This window comes from Protopterus annectens, chromosome 13.part0 (genome assembly GCF_019279795.1).
Source record: "Protopterus annectens isolate FY-2018-M chromosome 13.part0, PAN1.0, whole genome shotgun sequence".
NCBI classification, from domain to species: domain Eukaryota; kingdom Metazoa; phylum Chordata; order Ceratodontiformes; family Protopteridae; genus Protopterus; species Protopterus annectens.
Window position 1 is genome coordinate 140,672,982 of NC_056747.1, and position 26,394 is coordinate 140,699,375.

At 42.5% G+C, this 26,394-nt stretch overlaps 1 protein-coding gene across 1 annotated transcript in view; it reads left to right on the forward strand.

Moving 5' to 3' along the window:
* The window catches only part of LOC122817666 (UV excision repair protein RAD23 homolog B-like), a 660,004-nt gene that overhangs the window by 170,532 nt on the left and 463,078 nt on the right, over nucleotides 1-26,394 (forward strand). The window contains exon 2 of the mRNA XM_044090733.1: nucleotides 2,403-2,484. Coding sequence (XP_043946668.1) covers nucleotides 2,403-2,484 — 82 coding nt within the window. The remainder of the gene's footprint in view (nucleotides 1-2,402; nucleotides 2,485-26,394) is intronic.

A 26,394-nucleotide genomic window follows, 5' to 3' on the forward strand; every position in this document is an offset into this window, starting at 1 on the left:
TTGAATGTGCCTTCTCTCTTTTAAAACTTTGTATCCTATTCTCACCATCTCTGCTGCTTCCTTATACTCTGCTAATCTGTTTCCTTTGCTCCCCAACCTGTTGTCTGTTCACTGGCCTTTGTACCCAGTGTTTTAATTTGGTACTTTTCCGTTAAACCCATACCAGTTCATCATGCTGCACAGACTTGAAATAGCTACTTCATGTGAGTGTGAAGTAATAGCGGCGTTTTATTGGTGGTGTAGCTGAAGGTGGACGTATCCACCTTGCTTATTGGTCAGCAGTATGTGTGACTACTTTTGTACGTGTACTTCACCCAGTCAATGCTTCCTGCTCAGTTGAGCAAATTCTTTTTTTTTTTTTTTTTTTTTTTTGTCTTCTATCAGACAGATTATAACGCATGTAAGATAACTTAAAAATAAAGTTGATGGTAGTGACAAGAGAATGGGGGCAACGCTTGAAGATGGCTAATGTGTTTATTAGGCAGTATTTGGAGAGAGTTACTGTTTATCAATATGATAACGGCCAGCGAGAACATAATCATGAGGCTGACAGTGCGGAAATTTTTGGTGACACCCCTGACTCAGAGTATGCTTATTCCTCTCAAGTAAAAGTAAACGGCCTCACTCCTCAGAAATCAGAGTACAGAATTTGTCAGAAGCTGTTATAAGACATTGTCATGAAAAATGCGGACACTGTCCACAGCCCCACCTTTTCAAATGTCCAAACTGGGACTTCTTTATGCACAAATATGCATTCTTCACTTTATGCCAAAATAAAAGCCTATTATTTTAGATTTTGAATTATGTTATTTAACATAATACTTGGGCAGCTATCAAAGGAAACACAATATTTTTGCCCTAAAAATCTTCATGCTTCTCAGGAATAAGGTGAGATGCGTGGTAGGGGTTTAACGGAAAAGTACCTTTAATTCTCCTTCAGGTTTACTTCACAGGTCTTAACGGACCTACTATTCCTATTGCTTTAGTCTACCCTGTTGACCTCTCTTGCGCTCTCTATTTTTGTATATATTGTACAGTTTTAGTATGTTTTTTGCTTGCTGCATCTGTCACTATCGTACGTTGTACTGTTTGCTTAGCCTTGATTCATCTTGGTCATAGTAATTAATTTTTTGGTCATGTAAATTGCTCTTTGTATTCTTCTATTTGTATTATCTTTGGAGCTTTTCTCCTCTGGTTTCTGCTGAAAATGGCTTGGTGCCCAGTCGAACTAACCTGGTTAACAAATATCAAATAAATGATTTTGTAGTACGTTGGAGTTTTTCTCCCCAGGCCCTTGCTGAAATCAAGTACCTACGCAGTCAGACTTTGCTAGTAACCAAGTGTTAGTAAATAAATATATAAAATGTGTGTAAGTTATCTTATTGTTTGGTTTGCTTACTGCTGAGAACTATATCTTCTCTCCTCTAAGAACTGTAGGCTGATGGTTGTATCCTTCACTTAGTAGTTTCCTGATTTTGCTAATTAGACCCCCCCCCCTTTCTGGTCAACGGTTTCATATTCCCATTTTCCACTGAGCATACTCCAGCCATCCTCCTTTTTAACCATTAAGAAACTTGCCTGTATCCTTTTTTATGTAAACTTGTTCCTAATGACGGAACCCAGACTGTAGCAGTGTCTGTCTCAAAATGCCTGCACTGATTTTTATCCCTACTGTCTCGAGCCAGCAAGCTACTGCATGTGTGAAATGTGACTGTCCCTAGAGTAGAAAAGCTGTAATCTGATACTCTGTCGTCATAGTCTTGGCTGCCCTTCTCATAACCCAAGACCATTCCTGAACTTTGGTCAACAGCTCGGTAGAGAATATTGCAAGTTCTGTGCTGACTCCTGGCAGATGCCGGCCTGTTGTCTTGTTTATTAATAGCCTCACAGCTGTTATCACCTTCTTGTAGTACCACACTGTGTTCTAATGACTTGCTACTGCTTCGTAGCGGATTGGAAAGCAGTCTTGTTAATGGATGTTTTGGAAATGACGGCTTAAAGTCTGGTTCTTTTGAGTCCGCCTTATCCTCTTAGGAGGACAATAGAGTAGTTCAGCATCCAGAGTGCACATGCCAGTAGAATTTAGGTGTAGCTGTGTCCATGAGGGAAGGGGTGGTCCTGGGTTTTGACAGCTTTTAAGAGCATATGGCATTTTTAGTGGGTAATAGCGTCAACATTTTTAAATGTCAAACATTTTGTTTGTACATGACTGTCATAATTGCTGTCTTGTTCTTGGTAACATTTAAATGGCATTTTCTATTGGCCTCCATACTCTATTTAGTGAACATGTTAATTAACATAATTGTTCAGGCTTTGTTTAAAAAAAAAAAAAAAGTGTTCCTTGCTGCATTTGTGAGAGGAGATTCATATTCACATGCAACCGACTTGCCTGTCTGTTTTAGGTGCGAGCATTGAAGGAGAAGATAGAAGCTGAAAAAGGTCAAGATGCGTTTCCAGCTTCAGGACAGAAGCTCATCTATGCAGGTAAACCTGTTTGCATCAAACCACCATGCAGATGATGTAGGTGGCACTCCATCTGGTTTCTGTCTGCATTTTTTTAGTCTGTATGCTTTTTAAAATTCAGCTACACTACTTGGTAGTCATGTTATTAGCCGTCAGGAGTGCACTACTTGGGTCTGGTTATCTGCGTTTATTGTAATTTCAAGTGTCTGCCAAAGGTGGTACCAGGGAAGTTGTTGTGGTGCACTTTTCTGTTGTAGTGGCACACATTTGTGAAGAGTTGTTTGGTTGTAGACACTTTTTTGATAAGGAAATAAGTTCTTTATCTTGTGTGTTATTTCAGTGACCCTACAGTTTTAATTTTGGAGATGGTGTTGATTTCATTATAAATTGTGATCATAATAGTCTGGAATATAGTGGGGATTGCATTTTTCAGGTTGCACATGTTGCTGTGTTTAGTTAAAGGTCTATTTTTGTATGATGCTTTTTATTTCATAGTCTTAATGAAACAATGGTATGGTCTGCTTAAGGCTATTGCATCCCTACATGGAATTCTGACACTTATTTAATCAGTCTTCACTTGCCATTTAATGTTGCCTGTATAGAGCTGCATCTTTTCAGGATTTGACCTGTGTGCTTTGATTGGACCCCTCTAAATCCTGGAGAAGAGTACCCAAACCCTCTGCCACCTCCATAAGTATGGTAGCCAATGCTAATGTCTAAGGGTGGACCAAAACCAAGTAGGATAATGTGGATCTCTGTGTGGCAGGTGTGAGATTAAGACACTGTCGTGTACTGTAGCCTGTAGAATATCTTAATACATTTGAGGACTGGAAGATATAACCTTTATATAGAGGTCTACAAGGGACTGTCTTTGCAGCAGGGCCACATGTGATATCCTGCTGCAGCATGAGCTGTAAGTGATACCTTCCTGGCCATCTCTGTGTGACATTAAGAAACCAGTAACGATCAGAGTGGTGGCCTGGTTATTGGAGGGGGGAGCAGGAGGCAAACCAGCAAAAAATAGCTTTTTCTTGTTTTGCCTTTTCTGTGTCCTCTCGTCTCCATCTCTTCCCCTGCCCTTCAATGCTTGTAAATACATTTTGTTAATCATTTCAATGTGTTCATATCCTTTCCAGTGAAGAAATGCTTTGCCAGACCCAGTAAGAGGTTTGGCCCCTACAGTCTGCTGCCTGAGCCCACTGCTCCTGCTGCTCTTCTTGTGCAGAGCAACCCCTTCTCATCCCCCAGATGGGATGTTGTACACCATTGTCATATTCTGTATCCCTTCTTGTGTCTGATGAGAAGAGCTTTGGTTCTTCTGCTGTTTGGACATACCCTTTCCTCTCCATCCCTTGTAGCCTTATGGTGGGCTTCCTTCTAATGCTGTGTTTTACTGATATGACCTTCAGGACTGCACACTGTTTTCAGGCGTATGTCTTGATCATGGCTGGGCATAGGTGGAGCATTATCTTTTGGGTTTATAAGAGTACACCCCAGCTTCGTGGTGGTGATTTAGCCCTACTTTGGTCACCACACCTTAAGTTCCGTTCCCTCCCCCCATTTTGACATCAGTTGCACTCTTGTCCCCTGCCTGATAAATACCCTGGTATAAAAGTATTAGTTTTGGCTATAGTACAGTACTTCGCATTGTCTGCACTTAAGCCTGTGCTGGAGAGTGTAGAGGGATTAAATCCTGGATTACAGCCCAGGTGAAATGTTTGAATAGCAGCTTGGGCATTTGACTGGGAGGATGGATGTGCCCATAGTGCGAGGAGAATGGAGGTGCACACACTTGATGTGCATGCATGTGATTTGATTTATTTATAGTTGTCCCCTTCCCCCAGCTGTCCTCTGAAGTGCTGCCCAAGGGTGATCAAGGCAGCCTGCTGATGGAAACCCTTGGGGAAAGTGATGAGCAGTTCATTTTTGACTTCCATTACATGTCCAGCCATCAGGGTGGTAGTAGGCATGCACAGAGAAGGGGAGAAAAAGGGAAAATTTCCTTGGCAGCAGTGTGATAACTGTCTTGGGATGTCTTGTTTTCTTTGTCGGCCCTGAATGTGGAAGGGTTTGGTAGACTTGGTGATCAGGGAGAGGCACTAGTGTCAGCGGATGATCTGCTGTGAGGAAGCCAGAAATGGCACAAATAAAAAAAAAAAAAAAAAAAAAAAAAAAAAAAAAAAAATTTTCTGCACTGAATCCTCACTTCCACCTTTCTGCCCACAGGGTCAGCCATTCCATATCCTTGCTAGGACTTTCTCAATTATTTACTACTTCAGCTGTGTTGGTGTCGTTAGAGAGGAGGCTGATCCTGTTTTGTATTCCTTTTAAATATGTCTGAAAAATAGAGCCGAGTACTGGAGCCAGGACAGGTTTGTGCGATTGAGTAGTTAGTTTTTAATTCTTGATGTTCTTCCTCACTTCACAACTTTAGTTATGTCAATTAAGCATGCAGCAGTCCTGTTTCTTAGTCTTGATATTGTCCCAGCTCTTCCAGTTTTTTCCTGTCAGTCGGCCTTGTGCAACAATTTCAGAGCCTGTCTGAAGTCTAGACTTCATCTGTGCATGATTTCGTTTTATTAGGATTTTCTGCAACTCTCTTGTAAAGCTTCATAGATTATGGAGTACCTCAGTGTTCGGTCCTGGGACCACTCTTGTTTGGCATCTACTTCTCTGAAGTACAGGCCAACACTAAGGGACTCTGGCTAACAAAGTTCGCAGATGACTGCAAACTGGGAGCCGTTATTGAGTCCCCAAATGATGTGGATATTCTACAAAAGGGCCTTACAGAAACAGATGCTTGGTGCCAGAGCCATGGGCTCAAGCCCAGTGCCAAGAAATGTATAGTTTTCCCCTTTGGGGAAAAAACAAGTACCTGTGAATTACCACATAAATGGCAGTGCACTAAACCCCAAAAGTGTGATGAGACTTTGGGACACAGGTGGACAGTGGTCTCACCTTATAACCACATCGCCACAACAGTCGGGAAATCCTTCTATGCTGCACACCTCATCACTAAGGGCTTTTTATCCAGAAAAAAGGAGGTCATTGTCCCACTGTACTCATCCCTCATTAGACCCATTATAGAATACAACGCCCCATTTGGTGTGTACCTCTCAAGACATATGTAACAACTAGAAAGGCCGCAGAAATACCTCACTTCAAGAATCACAGGCCTAAAGCAGATGCTGCATGCTGACTATCTAAAAAAAAAAAAAAAAAAAAACTCCAGCTATACTTTGTTGCATATTGTCTACTCAGAGGCGATCTCTGCTCAACATACAAGGCCATGTCAAACCCAGAGCTGTTGGACATGCTACACTTAAAGAAATCCCAATCCCTCAGAGCCACATGCTGCAGGGATCTAAACTTTGTCATCACAATGAACAAAACATGCTGGAGGGATAGGTTCCTGACTCAGAGACTCCCCAGACTCTGGTATAGACTTGCCATACATGTCAAGCAGAGCGCCTCTTTGGCCGTCTTCAAAAGGAACCTTGACATTTGGATGGGAGATGGGAAATTCACCCTGGGGATCACGTCAGTTGCCCTGCTAGACAAGGGTCAAGGGAAGTAAATATTATGGGAAGAAATAGCCAGGGAATTGTTGTGGCTAAGCTTGTATAGGGCCGATAGCCTAGTACCAACCTATGAACCTATGCCTTGCTGCAACTCACTAGGTATTGTGCTGGAAATTGCAACCAGCCTTTCCCCTCTGTTTATCTCCATAACTTTCCATGCCATCAGGTGAACATGTTTGTATTTCCTTGTAGTTTTCCTACTCTACTCCTTATGCAAGTGTATTGCGTTTGCACTGTTCACATCCTCTGGCAGTTCTGCGGTGGTCAGTGATATGTTGAAAACTTTGGTTAGGAGTCAAGTAGCCCACCGGACAAATTTTTGAGGATGAGTCAGTCTGCTTTTTACCTTTATTTTGGGAAGCCAGTTCCCTTGCAACATCTTAACTTTTTGTCTGTCCACTACTGTCTTCGCTTTGTCCTATCTGACTGCATGGTCTTTTATTTTTTTTCCTAGCCTTCCATGATCTCCCAATCGACTTTGGGGTAGCAGGCTTGGCCCAGGATGAGCAATTTGTGTGCTTTATCAGTAAAGCACTCTGTCTCATTGCCTCTTGACCCCTTTCTGCTAGCTGCCTTTCAGCTTTTGGGAGGAACAGCATGGGTTTCTTCCTGTTGAAAGGTACTGATTGCAGCTATGACTGTCACAGGCTGCTTGCTAAGGCTGCCCTTCGTTTCTCTAGAATACTGCTGACATTAGAAGCAAGTTCCATAAACATGAATGCATTGTACATGAACTGAGTGAGCAGTTGCAGCACATAATTTGTGAATGGATCTGCATGGGCCCCAAGACATTTTGTGCATGCTTTGAGTCTGTGTTTGTGAATGTCTCCCTCTTTCCTTAACTAGTGTTCATTACACTTGCATAAGGAGTTAGGGGTGGATCCAGTAAAGGAAGAGTTTGGGATTTGCCCTCCCCCCAGAAAGTCAGCAATGAATAGACTACTCTGAAGGTTGACTCTGCTATTATTGCAAAGTAGTTTCACTTAATTTGTAGGCATATCTCTGTGTGAAGAAGCACTTAAAGTATGACTGCGTAGTATTGTAAAGTGTCAGCAAGACGCTCCTTATAATTTAGTTTGATTTTAAAATGTCAACAGCAGCACCCGAGCAGGTTTTGTCTGAACAGATCTGTGGGCTGTTCATAACTGTGGTGTGCACGCTATCATGATTTCCTGCAAAGGTGATGCATTCAAAGGTTGCAGAATGTTTTCATTCTTGGTGATATGTAACAAGATTGAAGAAATTAAGTAGGTTTAACAATGCCATTTTATGTGTGCGACTGGTTATTTATGAATACTGTGGAGAAGACAGAATACCAAGCAGCATGTTTGATATCATTTATATTGTTCTGTTCCCACATAAGGAGTTCAGGAATGAAGGTCCTAAGTGCTGCTGCTCGTTTATTCTCCTTCCTTTCTTGTTAGGAGAGGAAGTATCATTGTAGGAGGCACTGCTGCAGCATGAGTCCTTAACCATGGAAATCACCGAAGGTGGAGTTCTGCCCTTCTGGTTTCATGATCGGAGCTTTGTGGATGTGTCTAATGTGTTCAACTCCTGCCCTCCTCCAGGTGTTGGTCTGGACAGTTAAAAGGATGAGCAGTTTACAGAATTTTTGTTTGGTCTTTGGGTTTTTTTTTTTTTTTTACAATTTGACATGATTGGTCATTCGTCTCGGTGCCTTCTAGGCAGCTTTGAGAATGGCAAGTATTCATTGTACTTTGTAGAGTAATTTTCTCAGTTTGGTGCATTAAAAGTTTGATTTAGAAACTGACAAATCTGCATGAGAAAGGCAAAGTGCGCCAAATGATTTTTACTTGATGCCTTTTATCTTCAAGCAAGGGGCACCAAGTGCCCTGTTGTGAGCACAGTGGCTTTTGGAAAGAAAATGTTGCTTGGTTGAACTAGAAATTTGAAGGTCTGTTTAGATGAAAGAATGTCTGAGGTCTTAGTGTGGTCTGGGTTCTGAGGTTGAGAGAGCCTCCACCAGCTGCTTAAAGACTGGAAAGTACAGAAAGACGTGCAGGAAGATGGAATGACTGAAAAAATTTAGTTGCAAAATGAGGGTGGCATGAAGCCTTTGTGACCCCATCAATCCTACCAGGATCTGTGTACTTCAGGCCTGATGGAGTTCTGTCACGTGCAGCTACAGTCTCTGAGGAAAACAGATGCTGCTAAGAGTCCTCAACAAATGAAGCACCTGTGGACTTCACAGTGGAGCCACAGATTTCCCTTGGTTTTCCAGGCCTGCAAAGATGTCTGAGTTGGCATTGTCTGGGACTGGTAAAACGAAGCTTCATAAGCAGACTTCTTCAGAATACATTAGCAATCCAACCTACTACTTTTAAAACCTAATATTTTGAAGAAGTCTGCTTATGAAGCAGACGAAAAGCGCTTCAAGAAAAAAGAAATAAAATTTGTGGTTCTAATTTTAACTGTTCGTTTCAGCCTGGTGGTTACCGAATGGTCATTGACCTGTTTGTATAGCAACTTTACCTATTTTTGGATTCTCACAGCTTTTTCAGTACTTCGTTTTACCAGTATTTTGTGGAATTTGTTGCTTTTCCCAGATTGTCTGGGACTGGATTTCCGGATACCACCTCTTGGGGAAACAGTTACTGTAGGGTTCAAGTTTATAAATGTGTGTGTAAGACTGTGCAAGAACCATATGACAGACCCAGCTGTCATTTCTTTCAAAGCTGCTAGGAGTTTTAAGCTGGCTGCAGGGCTCTGTATGATCCCCAATATGTGGAGTAGACTATTGGACTATTTAAGGACCAAAGTTTGTAATTTAGGGCTGTTAATTGCTAGATACATTCAGTTGCTTGTGTGGAATCCTCGCACAGATTGAAGACATGGTTTCAGAAGTCACAGATGATCCTTTAAAATAAGGGATGTACAGAGTGACCCAGACTCCCTGACCTGAATGCATTGATTTAAAAACTTGTAAAAAGTGTAAAGCCAATGTGCAAACACTTGAATGTCCTTAAGGGTTTATTTGCGTATATCCCTTGGGCGTCCTTTTAAAAAGGTGTAAGAAATCTACAGGATGGAGACTGCTTTGCTTGGGTCTTTGTTACCTTTCTGGCTTTTCTGTGTGTCCTTTGCCTTTTTTGCCCTTAAAGTGGATAAGCATGTCATTAAAAACTGCTGTGATGCAGTGCAGGTGGGTAAGCATGCCCCATTACATGCTGTGTGGCTGTGATGTGGGGTGGGTGAGTTTGCCCCATTATATGCTGCTATGATGCTGCAGGGTCAGTAAGTATGTAAGCATACCTCATTATATGCTGCTGCAGTTGATTTGGTGGGGTGGATAAGCGTGCTACATTTACATGCCGCTGTTGGGGCACGCTTACCCACCCCGCTGCATCATAGCCACAACAGCAGCTGCATGTAAATGGGGCATGCTTATCCACCCTGCTGAATCACAACTGCAACAGCATGTAAATGGGGCACGCTTACTCACCTCCTGCCATCACAGCCACAGCAGCAACATGTAAATGGGGCACGCTTACCCACCCCCTGCATCACAGCCACAGCAGCAGCATGTAAATGGGGCACACTTACCCCACTGCATCACATTCACAGCAGCGTGTAAATGGGGCATGCTTACCTACCCCTCACTATCACAGCTGCAGCAGCATGTAAATGGGGCACGCTTACCCACCCCACTGTATCACAGCTGCAACAGCAGGAGCATGTAAATGGGGCACACTTACCACCCTACTCCATCACAGCCACAGCAGCAGCATGTAAATGGGGCATGCTTACTCACCCTGCTGCATCACAGCCACATTTACATGCTGCTGCTGTGGCTGTGATGCAGCGGGGTGAGTAAGCGTGACCCATCTTGCATCATCTGGTCCTTTTGCTCCACCTAATGCAAGATCTGGGGATCATAATCAACCTACCCAAAAGTTACAATTTATTGGCTGTCACTTGTATTCATTTCTACAGATCGCCAGTCTTCCTGACCCCAAAGTACTCTTCCGCCCTTCACAACTATACAAGTACTTAATCACCCTTTCCCCAGTAGGGTTGATTATTCAACTTTTAGGTCTAATGGCCTGTGCAGTCTTGATGGTTCCATTAGCCAGAAATTTACAGAAGTGAGAGTACTTTGGTGGACTTCAGCTGTGCAGTGGTCTCAAAACATTTATCCATTACTTACAAAAGTTCATATCGCTCAAATCTGCAGACAGCACGTCTCCTGGTGGATAAAATCTCCTTCAGTGACAGATGTCTATTCCAAACGGATCCACCTGTAGTTATAGTAACCATTGAGAGTTTGGAAGTGGGTGATGTCTTATCACTTTCTGATAGAGTATATACTGAGGACATTTACTGGGGATGTCTAATGCACTAGCCGACAAACTAAGCAGAAGTGTCTAAATGCCTTATGAGTGGTCCCTCCATCCAACAGTGACAATCATAGTTTTTCTTCGTTATGACTAATCTTGCTGCGATCTCTCGTACTACCTAAACAGCAAATGCAGCAAGTCACACTGCTCTAATCCCGCCTCGGAACAGTCGCTGAGGGATGTTCTGTTACACAGTTGGCCCCCATGTCTCCCCTATGCTTTTTCCCCTGTTGATATTTATAGTGTTTCACTGTTGCAGTCGTTATTCTTGTCTCAATGCATTACCAATTCTCTGCACTGCCCTTTGGCTTATCTACTACGCCCAGGGTCTTCACAAAATGCCTGGCACCAGTAATTGTGTTTTGCAGACAAAAAGGAATTCAAATATATCCCTACTTGGACGACTGCCTAATTCAAGCAGAGAACAAAGACATTCTTCTAAAGCATCTGGCGTTTGTAAAAAGATTACTACTTTGCCTAGGGTACACAGTAAACGAAAAGAAATCAAAAGTAGTGCCCTCTCAAGAGATAATATTCCTGGGTGCAAGCTTAAGTACAACTTCCCAGATGGCTTATCTCACGCCAGACAAACAAAAGCAACTGACTACTTCAAGAAATTGGCAACAAAAAAACACTTATCTGCAAGGAAAATCCTGCAGGCCTTGGGTTTCATGGCATCCTGCATTCTACTAATTCCATATGGCAGACTGCATATGAGGAAACTACAATGGTATCTAAAAAGTGTTTGGACTCAGCATTGCCACAGCCTGGAGACAGTAATTGCACTCATTCCCTGCCTGCAGCAGGAGTTTCGATGGTGGGCAGAAGCCTGTCACCACAACAAGGGTCTGCCATTCAGTTTACCCACAGCCAGACAAACATTAACAACGGATGCATCAGATTATGCCTGGGGGGCCCATATGGCAGGAAAATTTATTCAGGGCACATGGCCTGCAAACCAGAGGCATCTTCACATCAATGAAAAAGAGATGCTAGCTGTTCAAAATGCCCTGACAGCTTTCAAGGACCTGCTTCATCCAGGACAGTTGCTGATAGACTGACAACACTATGGTCATGTGGTACATAAGCAGGGAGGTACACATTCCTACCCCCTCTGCAGACAAGCAATGACCTTATGGGACACAGCATTGGCTTTTCAAGTTTACCTGCAAGCACAATTCCTGCCAGGAAAAACAAATACTCTGGCAGACGAACTAAGCAGAAACCTCATGGATCCCCACGAATGGAAACTGGATCCACAAGTCTTCAGCATGATAATAAGGAAATGGGGATGCCCAGACATAGATCTATTTGCCTACCCTCACAACTGCCAATTGCAGAGATTTTGCACAAGGGTTTATCACAAGTAAGCATGGAAAGTGGATGCCCCATCCTTCAGCTGGAAAAATCTGACAGTTTATGCTTTTCCCCCACTGCCTGTCCTTCCCAGGGTACTCCTAAAGATCAGACGAGATGCCAAAAATTATGCTGATTGCACCAGACTCTACGCCAGCACTGGTACCCAATCCTAAAGAGCTTGTCTCAAGGTCCAGCATGGATATTGCCTCAGACTTCTCACTTGCTGACCCAACAAAACAATCGGATCCTGCACAGCCAACTCAGGACCTTAAATCTGGCAACATGGTGGATAATGTAGCCATTCAAAACACTCTTTCAAAAGCTGCTATGGATGTTATCTTGGAGGCCAGGAGGCCCAGTACCAGAAAATCTTATGCAGAAAAATGGAAGAGATTCTGTGTGAGGGATGTTCTGTTACACAGTTGGCCCCCATGTCTCCCTTATGCCTTTTCCCCTGTTGTTCTTAATGAACAAATTAATCCAGAAAGCAAGAATATGCAATGGCAGAGTGATCCTTATTGCTCCCTTCTAGCCAATATGAATGTTTCCCTTCCCGTAGCCTCTGTTCATCCACCATGAATGTTGGATCACATTCACATTTATTAACATGCCTTTTCAGATTGCCTCCTCTGGACAAGGGATTCATGAAATTAATCGCTTGGTTCCTACATTTTTAACCTTAGCCAGACATGCCAGGCTTGTAACTTAGTTGTTCAAAGCATGTCAGCCTCTCAAAAACAATCCACTTAGATCTACCATGGCAAAAATACAAAAGATTTTCCATTTGGGGTATGTTGAAAGGTTTAAACCCCTTTTTCTGCTCTCATTTCTTCCTTATTAAAATTGTCTGAACTTTTCCACAGCGGCTCCAGTTTTTCCACTAACGAAGTGCAAATGGCCATAATCTCAAATTTCCACAAAGGGCAGAATGATCATTCTGTAGCTTCGTCACGAGTCTCTAAAGGCTTTTTGAAAGGGATTTTTCTCCTGTGACTGACTTTGAGTCTCCAGTACCTCCCTGAAATATTACTGTCATCCCACATGTATTAACTCAGCTCCCTTTTGAATCAGTAGCATCAGTTGATTTTGAAGATCTCTCTTGAAAAACAATTTTGTTAGTGGCTGTCAGCCAGATGAATTTCAGAGTTGCAAGCTTTGTCCTGCAAGTCTCCTTATCTGGTGTTCTGTAAAGAGTTTCCTTGAGAACTAAAGCATCTGTCCTCCTTAAGGTAGTATCCGAGACTAATCGGTCAATAAATCTGCCAGTCTTTTTCCTCAAATTTCATGGCAAAGGTGAATACATTTTGCATATGCTAGACATTCATGGTCTATTTGTTTTATCGTCCTAGGACCAAACAATTCAGAAAATCTGATCAATTTTTGTTTTTTCAAAACCCAACTTAGGCAAAACAGTTGTTAAGGTTACTATTTCCAGATGGTTATCAGACTGGATTGATTTTTGTCTATATTTAAAAAAAAAAAAAGGGCTTGTCCCAACAATCTAAACCTAAACCTCATTCCACAAGGGCAGTGGCTATGTCAACAGCTTTTACTAGTAGACTACCTATTGATATTTGTGCTTCAGCAAGTTGGTCAACAGTTCACACTTTTGTATCTCATTACAAACGATGTACAGTCTAGATCGTGCTCTTCCTTTAGTTCCACAATTCTCAGTAATGTCCTTCCATGATACCCCCCAGATAAAACAGCTTGCGAATCTGCCACATGGTTAAATTGAATGAAAGTAATGGATATTAAAGTTATGTAGTATAACAACAGATCCATGCTGTCTGATTCTCGTCCATTTCAACCTCCCTCTTGCCCCCTTCCAAATTGACACAAATGGGTTTTTGGTGGCCAGGTAGTTTTTCTTGCACACCCTGTCTGTGAGCAGTCCTAACTGACTGTCTTCCATTCCTACCTTTTTACCTGTATGCTAAGTTTAATCTTGAAGGTAGTTGCTATGGATTATTTTACTGAGGCAAACTCTGAGGTACCAAGGTTGAGTGGAGGGAATTGTGGGTAGGGAAGGAGTTGGAGCCCTCAGAGAAGCTTCAGAATTAGTGCTGAGGTCAGGGTCGAACGATTCTGAAGAACCAAATTAAGTCTCAACAAAATGCAGGTAAGCAGATGTTTAAGAAGAAATTGCAAGCAGGTTCCAAAAAGAATTGTGGAAACTCCCCAAATCATAGTCCAATAAGTCAGAATGACTGTTAGGGACTTTGTTTCCCCCCTTCCCACACTGGCAGCCCCTTTCTTCTTCCAGAAAGTTTGAATCTCCATTGATGTTCATCGTGCATACAGCTGCAGTCATAACAGATGGGTTCTCCTGCCATCAGGCGGGTCCTCAGTCGGCCGAATTCCAAAGTCTAGGTCCGGCGTCGGTTGTCGTCGCTTCTTCCCTGACGTTAGTGCGACAGGGGTATAAAAGAACCAGCCGACGCCATTTTCTTCAGTCTTTCTTGCCGCGCGGTGCCAGAAGCAGTTCGCAAGTGCCGGTCAGCTAGCTCCTGAAATTACGAAAATTTTGCAACCGAAGTCTTCTTGAAAGCCAAGTACCCCGTTGGGGAAACTTTTCTTGCCTCAGACCAATGTCAGACAAAGTTAATAATTGTATTTCATGTGGGAAGCAAATACCGCATAAGGATTTCCATTCCCTCTGTATTCCTTGTTTAGGCCCAGACCATGACGTCTCGGTCTGTCGCTTTTGTGCTACATTCAACAAACGCACCATTAAGTGTCGGGCGGAGTTCGCCCAGCATTATTTTGGCAAAAAATTTAACTATATTATGTCGTCGGATACTCGGACTCCAGTTTTGTCTAAAAAGCGCAAAGATAAGGACCGACACACGAGGTCCGCGGCCTCTACCGACACCACGCCAAAGCAGACTACAGGTGGTCCGGTTCTCAGCGAGGCGCCTACGCAGCCCCTGACTACTGACGACACTTCATTGGCGGTGTCTCCTGTGCCCGAGGTCACAGGCTCCTCGGCCCACACCCCGACTTACAGATACCGAAGCCACTCTTGGCGGTGAATCTCAAAATGTGGACAGGTCTACCTCCTCTCAAGGTGTCTTCAGACCTTCCTCCTCTTTTTCCATCAAGGCTTTCACTAAGTCTAAAGCAGCCATGCATTTTAAGAGGCAAGCTACACAGGGCCCATCTCCAGGCCCCATGCCTAAAAAACAGATGCTTAAAATGGCTGAGGATTTTATTACTCTTATCAGGGGTTCTCAACCCCCCCCCCCCCCCCGGACAAAAGGCCCAGAGTGGCGGAAGAATCCCCCTCCTCTGATCAGGGCTCCATTATATCAGAACACTCTGATGAACAGGAACATTCTTACTCCCCTTTTGAAGACTCTGATGCAGAGGAGTTCATTCCCTCTGTATCCCCCCCGGAGGATTACTAATTTGGGGAAACTTTGCATACCTTAAGGGAACACTTCCACTGGGAAGGCCAAGATTATTCAGATTCCAAAAAAAGGCTTAGGGAATTTCTCTTGCTACGTCAGCACAGGCCTCTGGCTATACCTCCTGTCTTGGACATACTAGATGGTGTACTCTGAGGCCTGCCTTAACCCGGATTCTCTACCTCCAGCCCCAGTCAAGCCTGACAGGTACTACAGGGTTCCTGACTCACACCAATTTCTATACAAAAGCCATGCTGCTGACCCAGAAACTATCTCACAGGGCCCCAAGGGAATTAAGGCCTCCACTGCTAAAAATCCATTACCTTCCGAGAGAGATTCCAGATCCTTAGAAAGGTGGGGAAAAAAGGTATATACCTCTGCCACTTTAACCATGAGGGCATTAAACTGTCAGTTCTATATGCTAAAGTACCAACAGTTTCTGTTATCACAATTGAGAAGTAAAATGTCACAACCTGAACAACCAGACTTGGAGTTGCAGGATTTTATGCATAGTGCAGAACAAGTGGGTAAACATACCTTACAATGTGGTTTTGATGCTCTAGAGGCCTCATGTAGAGCTGCTGTTAGGATCAGTCGTACGTAGACATGCCTGGCTCAAGGAACAAACCTTACCAGATCATGTCAAAGCTAAATTACTAGATGCCCCTCTTCAAAAGGATGTATTATTTGGTGCTAATGCTGAGGAGGTGTTAAGGAAAATGGAGGAAAAGGCTAAATCAATGCAAACAGTGAGATTTTCTACAGGTACAACCCCCACGTTTCAGTAGAAATTGGCCTTCCAAAAATTGGTCCTTTCCAGCCACGGACAGACCCCAAAGAGGTAGATACAGGCGCCCGAGGGGCAGAGGGCAATCCCAAGGATCGTTTAGAGGCAGACTATGGCAAGCTCCTACACAAAGAGGTGGTGAGGATAACTCGCAACCATTCAGAAAGCAAGCCCAATGACTTTCCCCTTTGCATGCCAAGCAAGACTCAAATGGCAGCACCCTTAGGTGGAAAACTGGCATTATTTTCAAAAAATTGGCATATTGTCACAAAAGACAAATGGATCCTGGACATTATAAACAGAGGCTACAAATTCCATTTTCACACCCTTCCAAAAATAAGGCATGCCAAACCTGCCACACAATCAAAGGGCAGAGGCACAAAGACAAATTTCAGATCTCATAGACACGAAAGCTATTCAAGAGGTACCTACGCACGAACAAGGTCAAGGTTTTTATTCCAGACTATTCCTGGTACCAAGGAAGGGAAAAGATTGGAGACCTATTTTGGACCTATCCATCCTAAACACATTTCTACTCGTACCAAAATTCAAGATGCTCACTCTACAGCAGCTTCTTCTCATGCTGGGCAAGGAGTCTTGGCTGGTAACATTGGACCTCAAGGGGACATACCTGCATGTCCCAATCAGACAAAATTGCAGAAGATACCTCAGATTTCTTGCAGGTTCAACCCATTATCAATTCTCTGCATTGCCCTTTGGCTTATCTACTGCGCCCAGAGTATTCACGAAATGCCTGGCATCAGTAATTGCCTACTGCAGACTTCAAGGGATACAAATATACCCCTATTTGGACGACTGCCTGATCCAAGCGGACAGCAAGCACATTCTTCTGAAACATCTGGCTTATGTAATAATGTTGTTGAATTCTCTGGGATACACAGTCAACAAAAAGAAATCAAGGCTAATACCCTCTCGGAAAATAATTTTCCTGGGTGCCAACTTGGACACAAACACCCAGATGGCCTACCTCACGCCAGAGAAGCCGGGGCAACTAACTCAATACTTCAGAACACTAGCAAATTGCACCAGGCTGACTGCAAGGAAAATCCTGCAGGCACTGGGATTCATGGCATCTTGCATCTTACTAATCCCATGTGCAAAGCTGCATATGAGGAAACTTCAATGGTACTTGAAAAACCTATGGTCTCAACACAGCCACAGTTTGGAAACAATAATACCACTAATTCCATGTCTTCAAAAGGAATTTCTGTGGTGGGCTCAAGCATGCCAAACGAACACAGGTCTCCCATTCAGCAAGCCTCAAGCAAATCAAGTCATCACAACAGACGCCTCGGACTATGCCTGGGGGGCGCACATGACAGATCGGTGCATTCAGGGCAAATGGTCCCAAAAAGAAAAGCACCTTCACATCAATCAAAAGGAAATGCTAGCAGTAATAAATGCTATTATAGCTTTCAAAGACCTTCTGCAACCAGGTCAACTATTGATAAGGACGGACAACACCACAGTAATGTGGTACATAAACAGGGAGGAACCCATTCATACCCCCTATGCAGGCTGGCCATGTCACTTTGGAACATGGCCCTGGACTTACAAATCGAGCTACAAGCACAGTACTTGCCTGGCAAGGAAAACATGCTGGCAGACAACCTAAGCAGAAATATGACAGATCAACACGAATGGAAGTTGCATCCTCAAGTTTTTACAGAGATAATTCAAGCACGGGGAAGTCCAGACATAGATCTCTTTGCCTCCCACAAAAATCACCAATTGACAAAATTCTGCTCAAGGATTTTTCATCCCAAGGCCTGGAGAGTGGACGCTCTCTCTTTCAGTTGGACATCAATGACAGTTTATGCCTTCCCACCTCTTCCTCTGCTGCCCAAAGTTCTATTAAAAACCAGAGCAGACAGACCAAAGATGATTCTCATTGCTCCAGACTGGCCAAGACAACACTGGTACCCACTCCTGAGGAGCCTGACGCATTCACCACCATGGATCCTGCCTCTAATGCCTCCTCTTCTGACTCAGCACAGCTTCAAAACTCTTCACAGTCAGCTAAAAACACTCAATCTAGCTGCATGGAAGATTCCTTAGCATCACAACAGACCCTACTCTCCAAGGAGGTGCAGGATGTCATTTTGGAGGCCAGAAGGCCGTCTACTAGAAAAGCTTACTCCGCAAAATGAAAACTGTTTTGTGTCTGGAATGAGAAAAAGGGCCAGGATCCTGGAAAACTGAATTTACCGCAAATATTACAGTATCTAGCTGAGCTGCTAAGCAGTGGACTTTCATTCTCCTCCATCAAAATCCATGCCTCAGCCATCTCTGCAGAATACAACACTGATCCACCCTTATTCTCTCACCCCCTCTTAAGACAGTTCCTCAGAGGGGCTAAGAATCTAAAACCCCCAAGGAAACGACCAATACCTGCTTGGGATCTCAATTTCATTCTAGAAAAGCTGACCTTGCCTCCTTTTGAGCCAGCTGCCTCATCAGATTTGCAATATTTGTCCTGGAAAACAGCTTTCCTTCTGGCTATTACCTCAGCTCGTAGGGTATCAGAACTACAAGATCTCATGGCTGTGCAGCCTTTTATCTTCCATCAGGACAGAGTTTCCTTACGAACCAACCCGTCCTTTATGCCAAAAGTGGTATCCAGGGTCGCTTTGAATCGGGCTATACACTTGCCTACCTTTTATCCTAATCCTCAAAACAAAGGGGAGAGATTACTACATTCCTTGAACATCCGCAGACAACTGCGTTATTATTTGGACAGAACAAAGCCTTTCAGAAAATCAGAACAGCTCTGTGTGTCCTTTGCTATAGGAGCTCAAGGAAAGCCAATTTCCAAACAGACAATTTCAAAATGGATAGCCCACTGCATACGCTTTTGCTATTCTTTTCATGGCAAAACTGTACCTACAGGCATCAGATCTCACTCCACAAGGGCCACGGCTACCTCTGCAGCTTTTCTCAGAGGAGTTCCTACCAAAGATATTTTGGAAGCAGCCACTTGGAGTTCTGTGCATACCTTCTCCAAGCACTACCACCTTCCATTATACTCCAAATCTAGAGCGGGCTTTGCCACTGCAGTCTTGCAGGGCATTCTGGCTCCTCCTAGTTCCACCTAGTGCCTACCACCCCTTTCTTAGCTTTGGGATTCTACCCATCTGTTATGACTGCAGCTGTATGCACGATGAACATAGTACAGTTTTGTACCTACCATAAATGTAGATGTTAGAGTGCTAATACAGCTGCAGTCCAGGTTTCCCTCCCTCTTTCCCCTCTTGGGACAGGCCTATTGGCTAACCCCTCCTCATGCAACCTGATTGGGGTATTCATTCTTGATGTATTTGCTTGCACTACTGTATTTTGATTATATGGCATTGCTTTATTACGCAAATTTATGTATTGCCTTCCTTCTGGGGGCACCTGACATCTGGGGCAAGAAAAACTGAAGAAAATGGCGTCGGCTGGTTCTTTCATACACCTGTCGCACTGACGTCAGGGAAGAAGCGACGCCGGACCTAGACTTTGGAATTCGGCCGACCGAGGACCCGCCTGACGGCAGGAGAAACCCATCTGTTATGACTGCAGCTGTATTGGCACTCTAACATCTACATTTATGGTAGGTACAAAACTGTACTTTCTCTTAATCAGCAGTTTCAGAAGAATGGATTCTGAAGCTCATTCATAAAGATTGCATATGGCAATGAGAGGAAATCCCTCATTTCCAGGGGTAATTCTTCATCCTCCAGATCAGCCTTCTTTGTTTCCACCTGTCCATCACATGCTGTCCCAAAGAGTGATGTAACCAGTTCATGCTTCCCAGGTGGGAGAGAGATTTTATTCCAGGATATTTAGTGCCAAAAAAGTGATTTGAGACCAATTCTGGAGCTTTCGTTACTAAAACTGTTTCTGATGGTGCTCAAATTCAAAATAGCGTCGCTTCACAACTTAACTACTACTTCCTCTTTCAAGTTTCTTGGTAACACTAGATTTAAAAGATGCTTCTCACATTCCTATTCATCCAGACTTCAGGTGTTTCTTAATGCAGTTCATACACAGCTTTATCAGTTCTCTGCCTTACTTTTTGGATATCCACAGCACCAAGAGTGGTCACAGTGTATAGCTCCAAGTTATAGCACATAGCAGGCTGCAAGGTATTCACATTTTCCATGGCTTGCTTCTCTGAGTCTTTTTTTCAAAATTTCAGGAATCTATCTCCTTGGTGAGAGATCTGTTACAGAAGTTGGGATTCCAAGAGAACATTCAGAAGTCTTTCTTACTACAGTTCAAAGAACTACTCTTCCACAGGAAAAACTAAGATCTGTAGCTATATCTATTTCCAGGGTTTTCCACTCATACTTGGTCACTTCAAGGAAATAATTCTGGATTTTGAGTCTAGAGCCTTCTGTGATTCTCATAATACTCCTGGGAAGACTGCACGTGAGAAAGTTGCAGTGGTAACTGGAAGTCTCTCTTGTCCCCAGCACCAACACCCCTTGTCTTTTCAGATCCCAGTGCTGGGGTTTGTCAGAAGAGAAATGACTTGGTGGCAACAACAGGTAACCCTAAATTCATGTCTTCCCTTCTCCCTTCCTGTTTCAATGTAGTCAGTCACCACAGATGCTTCAGTCTTTGCTTGGGGAGCAATTTCAGGAGAGATAAAAGTGCAAGGTGTATGAGACACCAAGGACAGATGTAAGCACATGGATTTCAAGGAGGCTCTTGCCCTGATTAAGGAACTCTACTCCCTGTATCATCTTTGGTCCCCAGAACATCCTCAAGTTGTTACAGATAACACAATTATGGGGTACATCAACAAGCAGGGAACCAGGTTGTATTCCCTCTGCAAACTAGCCATGTTTGCTTATGATACAGCTTCACAGTATAATCTCACTTTGCAGGCACCCTCCTTTACGTCGGAGCAAAATTGTTTGACAGACAAGCTGAGCAGGACAAGGGTAGACCCTCATGAACAGAAACTTTTATCAGGTCTTCTATGATTTTATCCATCTCTGGGGAGTTCCTCAGGTAGACCTATTTGCCTCCCCTCTGAACAGTCAGGTTCTGCTCCATGGAAGAAGGATTGGAAGATGCCTTTTTTCCTTTGACAGGAATGTTTTCTATCTAATATTCTCTCTTTTCTGCCCTTTCCACTAATATCCAGGGTACTCCTAAAGGCTCGGGAAGATTCCCCCAAGATCATTGTGGTGACTCCCTTCTGGTCCAGGCAACCGTGGTTCTCCATTCTTTTGTAAATGGCCATGGACAGTTATCACAAGGTTCCTCACATACTGGATCTACTCACACCAGAACATGGGTGTTTGATGCACCCTGACTGTAGTCCGCTTTAACTGACAGCATGGATGATAGGGTCTTAATGCCTTTTAGGCACCTGTTTATCAGAATGTGCAGCAGGTACTAATGGAGACAAGAAGGCCTTTTGATGGAAGGTCATATGTTAGCAAATGGAAAAGATTTTCTAGTTGAAGCCAACGACATAATCCGTGCCCATTCAGGGGAAAGTTGTTCTTTGGTTTTACGATATTTGTGTAAGCTGCTATCCTGTGGCCTGTTTCACTCCTCTGACAAGCTTCATTTATCAGCTGTTTCAGTATGTCTAACCATGGATCGTTCTCTTTCAATGCATTCTCATGTCAGTGTTTTTGAAAGGGGTTTTGTGCAAGAGTCCTCAAAACGTGGTGGGATCTTAATTTTGTGTTGGAGATGCTAACACTTATTCCATTTGAACAAAGTTAATCTGGCTGACTTTTGAGGTTTTTAATATGGAAAACAGTTTGATTGCTCTGATCTCTGTAAGAAGGGTGTCTGAGTTGCAAGCTCTTATGATTAGTCAGCACCATCTCATTCTCCGCAGGAACAGGTTATCTTTGAGAACTAATCATTTTTTTGTTTAAGTTGTTTCAGAGTTGAGTTTAAGCCAAACTATCCATCTCCCTGTTTTCTTTCCTGAACCCAAACATTAGGAAAAAGGATACTCCGTACTTTAGATGTCCACAGACAACTCAGGTACTGTCTTGACAGAAATAAATCTTTCAGCTAAATTGCCTTTTGTTACACTCGCTACAGCAAAACTGTTCTTGGCAGAGTCATGGCATAGGGAAAACTCACTCTGCCAGGGGCTTGGCTTCATCTATGGCTCTTTGGAAAGGGTTGGATTCTAGAAGTATTTTAGAAGCTGCCACTTGGTTCTCTGTATAAACTTTTCATAAAGCACTATAAGCTTGATTCCTTCTCTAGGTCTAGATCAGGCTTTGCAAAGACCATTCTCTAGGAGAATGTGGATTCTTTTCCTTCCACCTGTCACATGTACTAAGCTAGGGTAATCTACCCATGCAGCTAAGGCCACTGCAGCAGTGATAAGTATGTAGAGTTATGCAAGTAAACTTTCCATAACAGATGTTCGAATGATCACTACTGCAGTAGATGCTGCTGTCTCGATCTATTTTGTTTTTTTGTGCACATCTCTCCCCCTTTCCCCTCTGTGTTGACAGGAAAGCTGTGAAGGACTTTGCACTCAAATGTGTCTTTTTAGTTAGCTCAACTCGTGCTGCCTGACAGTTTGGGTGCATGGAACATGCCCTGAAGCTTTGGAAACTGACCGGCTGTCATCCTTGGCATGATACAACCCGTATAGCTAAGGCTACTGCACCAGTGATCATTCGAACATCTACTATTATGGTAAGTTTACTTGCACGACTGCATTGTATCAGTGTTTTATATGTCTTGCTAATTATCCCTATTTTAACAGCAGCTTCCAATCTGGATTCATCTAAAGTCTCTCTTTTTCTGAGAAGGTCTTTCTCTTAAGACTCCCTTTTCCCTTTCTAGTTGCCTTCCTTACTGGGGATTGATAGAGTATAGGCAGTTTTTAACCTGTAGTCCAAACAAATTCTTGGTCTCATCCCTCCCTATTACCTTTCCTTCTCTCTTTATTTGTTCCCATTACTTTAGTTCCTTTGCCATTTTTCTGCAATAAATTCCAGTCCTCTCGCCTATTTTGTGCTCCTACTTGCAGTCATCCTATTGGCAAAATCTCATTTCTCTGTTCCCATGTTGACTTGGTTCTTAGAGCATCTTTTTCAGCTTTATGAATATAATCTGTATGGTCGCTATTCTTCTCAAGGATCTGTATCCAAAGCTGCACTCCTCATTTTTTGAACTACCCGTCTACTTCATCACCCCTTTCCACTTTGAATTAAAATCTTCGACTTATGTATATGAACCTTAAATGCATAGCTGTAAAAGATCACTTTCAGGTAATCCTATACCACCTTTGCTCTTTTGGGAAGATCAGCTTGTGCATCTCATCTGTGAGCAAGAGGGCAAGAGTTAAATTCCCTCAGTTCTCTATTATTGATCATAACTTCTTCCCTGGTTGATTGCTCTACCTGAGTGTGTATAACTAAAGGCTCTAAACATTTTCACTGCTTATCCATAAACAACAGCTTCCAGTTCTGTTTTTGTATTCTTTTTTTTTTAATCTTTCCATATATCCTTAGCTACCCTAACAGAAGCCCTCTTAATCCATATTTCCACATATTTTACCCATAAGATAATGTTGAACCATTTAGTATGTGGGTACATAGTTTACTGCTATAGCTTTTTTTTATCATCTTTGTTTTTATATCCTGAAAACTGGCTCCATAGCAGAGTCTAGTGTGGCAAGTTGATTCTTGCAGTAGAACAAAGTGGTTTGGGATTGCCTGGAGTAGTTTAGAGCTACACAGTTAAGGCTGCTATATATAATTCAAGCAGAAAGCTATAATAAAAAGTGTAAAGGGGAAAGATTAAATGGGGGAAGGGGCTCAAAAATAGAGACTAGGATTTTGGATGCTGATCCTTAAGGAAAATAATTACCATACAGGACATAACAAAGATGCTACACGGATAGAAGTAAAAGAAACAATAAGAAATTTAAAGGTACAAGATGTGAAATGGGATGAAGTAACAGCCAGAGAGATTGAGACAAAGTTAAGAAAAGCCTCTAATTGGAAAACCCCAGGGCCAGATACAGTACCTAACTTTTTGGTTGAAAGTATTAACATCTTTGCATGAAGATTTAGCCATGAGTAAGAACTATTTGTATGCGCACCCTGAACAGACACCAACCTGGCTAACTGGAAAAACAATGCTCCTATTAAGAGTGCACATGCAAGCTACCCTAAAAATTATAGACCGATAACGTGCCTTTTGACAACATTGAAACTATACACTGGAATTGATGCCGACAGAGTTTATAGTAATTTAGAGGAAAACCCAATTATGGCAATAGAACAAAAGGGCAATAAAAGAAAGTCATATTGAACAAAGGGTCGTTAGTCATAGTGGAGAACTGTGAAAAGGGGAAGAATTTAAGTATGGCATGGATTGACTACAAAAAAGCATTTGATAGTATCCCACATTCATAGATAAAAAATATATGATACACCCTACACTGATCGACTACATTACAGTGACCATGAAACAGTGGCAGACCACTTTGCAATTAAGCCACGATAAAGGACAAATTACTATCCCAGGGATAAAAATTCAGAGGGGGATATTCCAGGGTGACTGTCACTGCAAGTATTCTGTCTTGCCCTTAACAAATTAAGCTGTCTACTTAACAGCTTAGGCCATGGCTACAATTTGGCTCCTAGAAAACAACAGTGTGTAAAGACTTCTTATCTTCTCTTTGTTGATCTAAAACTGTATAGTTGATCTAAAACTGTATAGCTCATCAGATGAGGAACTGTGAAAGCACAACTGCAAGTTGTCAAAACATTTATCAAGACCAAATGACGTTCTTATATCTGAAAATGTGCAAAAGCAACCTTTAAAGCAGGAAAACTGCTGCACTAGGAAAACATCAGTTTGGGACAAGAATTTGATATAAAAACTTGAGCAAGAGGGAGTGTAAATATTTGGGACTTGATGAAGGATCAACAATAAAACATGAACAAATGCAAACAAAACTTTGTAAGGAGTACTTTAGAAGTCTTACATTAATCCTGAATATAGCATTGACATCTAGGAACAAAATCCAGTCTATAAACAGATTTGCTCTTCCTGTCCTAACTTATAGTTTTGGAGTGATTGACTGGTCCCAAAACGTGTTGGATAGATTAGATCGGAAAAAGGATGCTTCATGCTCACCAAATGATTTATAAAAATTGGTGCATACCAAGATTATGTTCCCCATTCCTGAGGAGGGATGTGCCCCCTTGAAATTGATTGCATGTATAGATCTGCAGTCGTGGGGCTCCACACATCTGCTGACCTCACAAGACCCAAATGTAGTGAAAGTTTTGAAACATGAGGAGAATAAATCTAAGATGACTTGTGTGCTTCATCTAGCAGAAGCATATTGGTCTCAAGCAGGAATGGAAATCAAACCAGAAGTAGATAAAAACTGGGCAACAACTGAATGTGCCAAAAAAAAGAGAGAATATAAGGTGAAGGACAAGATGAGAAGGCAAGAAATGTGGAAAAATGCATAAATATAGTTGCAGGTATAGAAAACTTCTGGAAGAACCTCATGTTGATCAGGAACGAATGCAGCAATGGTTAAGGAGCGGCAAATTCAAACCAAGAGCTGAAAGGTTAGTATTGGCGGCCCAAGATAGTGGGCTGCGTACAGGCTGGTTTACAAAGTCCATTGAACATGTTGGAGAAAACAGACAAATATAGGATGTGATTATGTCCTATCTTGCCTTCATTCTTAACTGGTTGGGTTTGGAACAGATCCTCTGTTCAGATTCGATCTTGTACAAAAGCTTGAGGCCTTCCATTAGCTCGTGGCTGTAACCCTATCCCATCATGCCCTAGGAAAGCTCCCCAGATCTTGTTTGCTGCTAAACAAGATCAGGTGCTTCCATTCTGGCTCTGGCTAAGTGAAAATTTTCCTCCTTGTTGGTTTTTTTTTTTTTTTTTTTTTTAATAATTGTAGTTTAAAAATACAGATATAGCTTTCTAGTGTTTATTACATACTTTTAAACTAAGTATGTTTGCTTCTGTTGGTTGTTTGCTATTGGCCATCATTTCTTTCTCTAGGCTTTTTTCCCTTCCCTCTCCCAGCTAAAATTTATATTTTCTAAGCCCATTTTAGTTAGAGGGCTCCCCTTTTAGTTTTTACCTTCTATAAGCTTGTTTAAGTTGGAGAGCTCTGTAAACTTCAGGTATTTTTTCCCTTAATTTGCCCGGCAAGCTTGTTTAAATTAGATGGCTGCTATTGGCAGTTTAACTTATATATATATATATATATATATATATATATATATATATATATATATATATATATATATATTAGCTTGGAGAACAGTTTTTTCTCTGCCTAAATTGTAGTGCTTAGTTTATTCTTGGGTTAGTTTGAAAAAAAAAATTTTTCTCTGGTAGTAATTAGGTGATGTTGACGACGACGATGCTGACTACGACGATAGCCA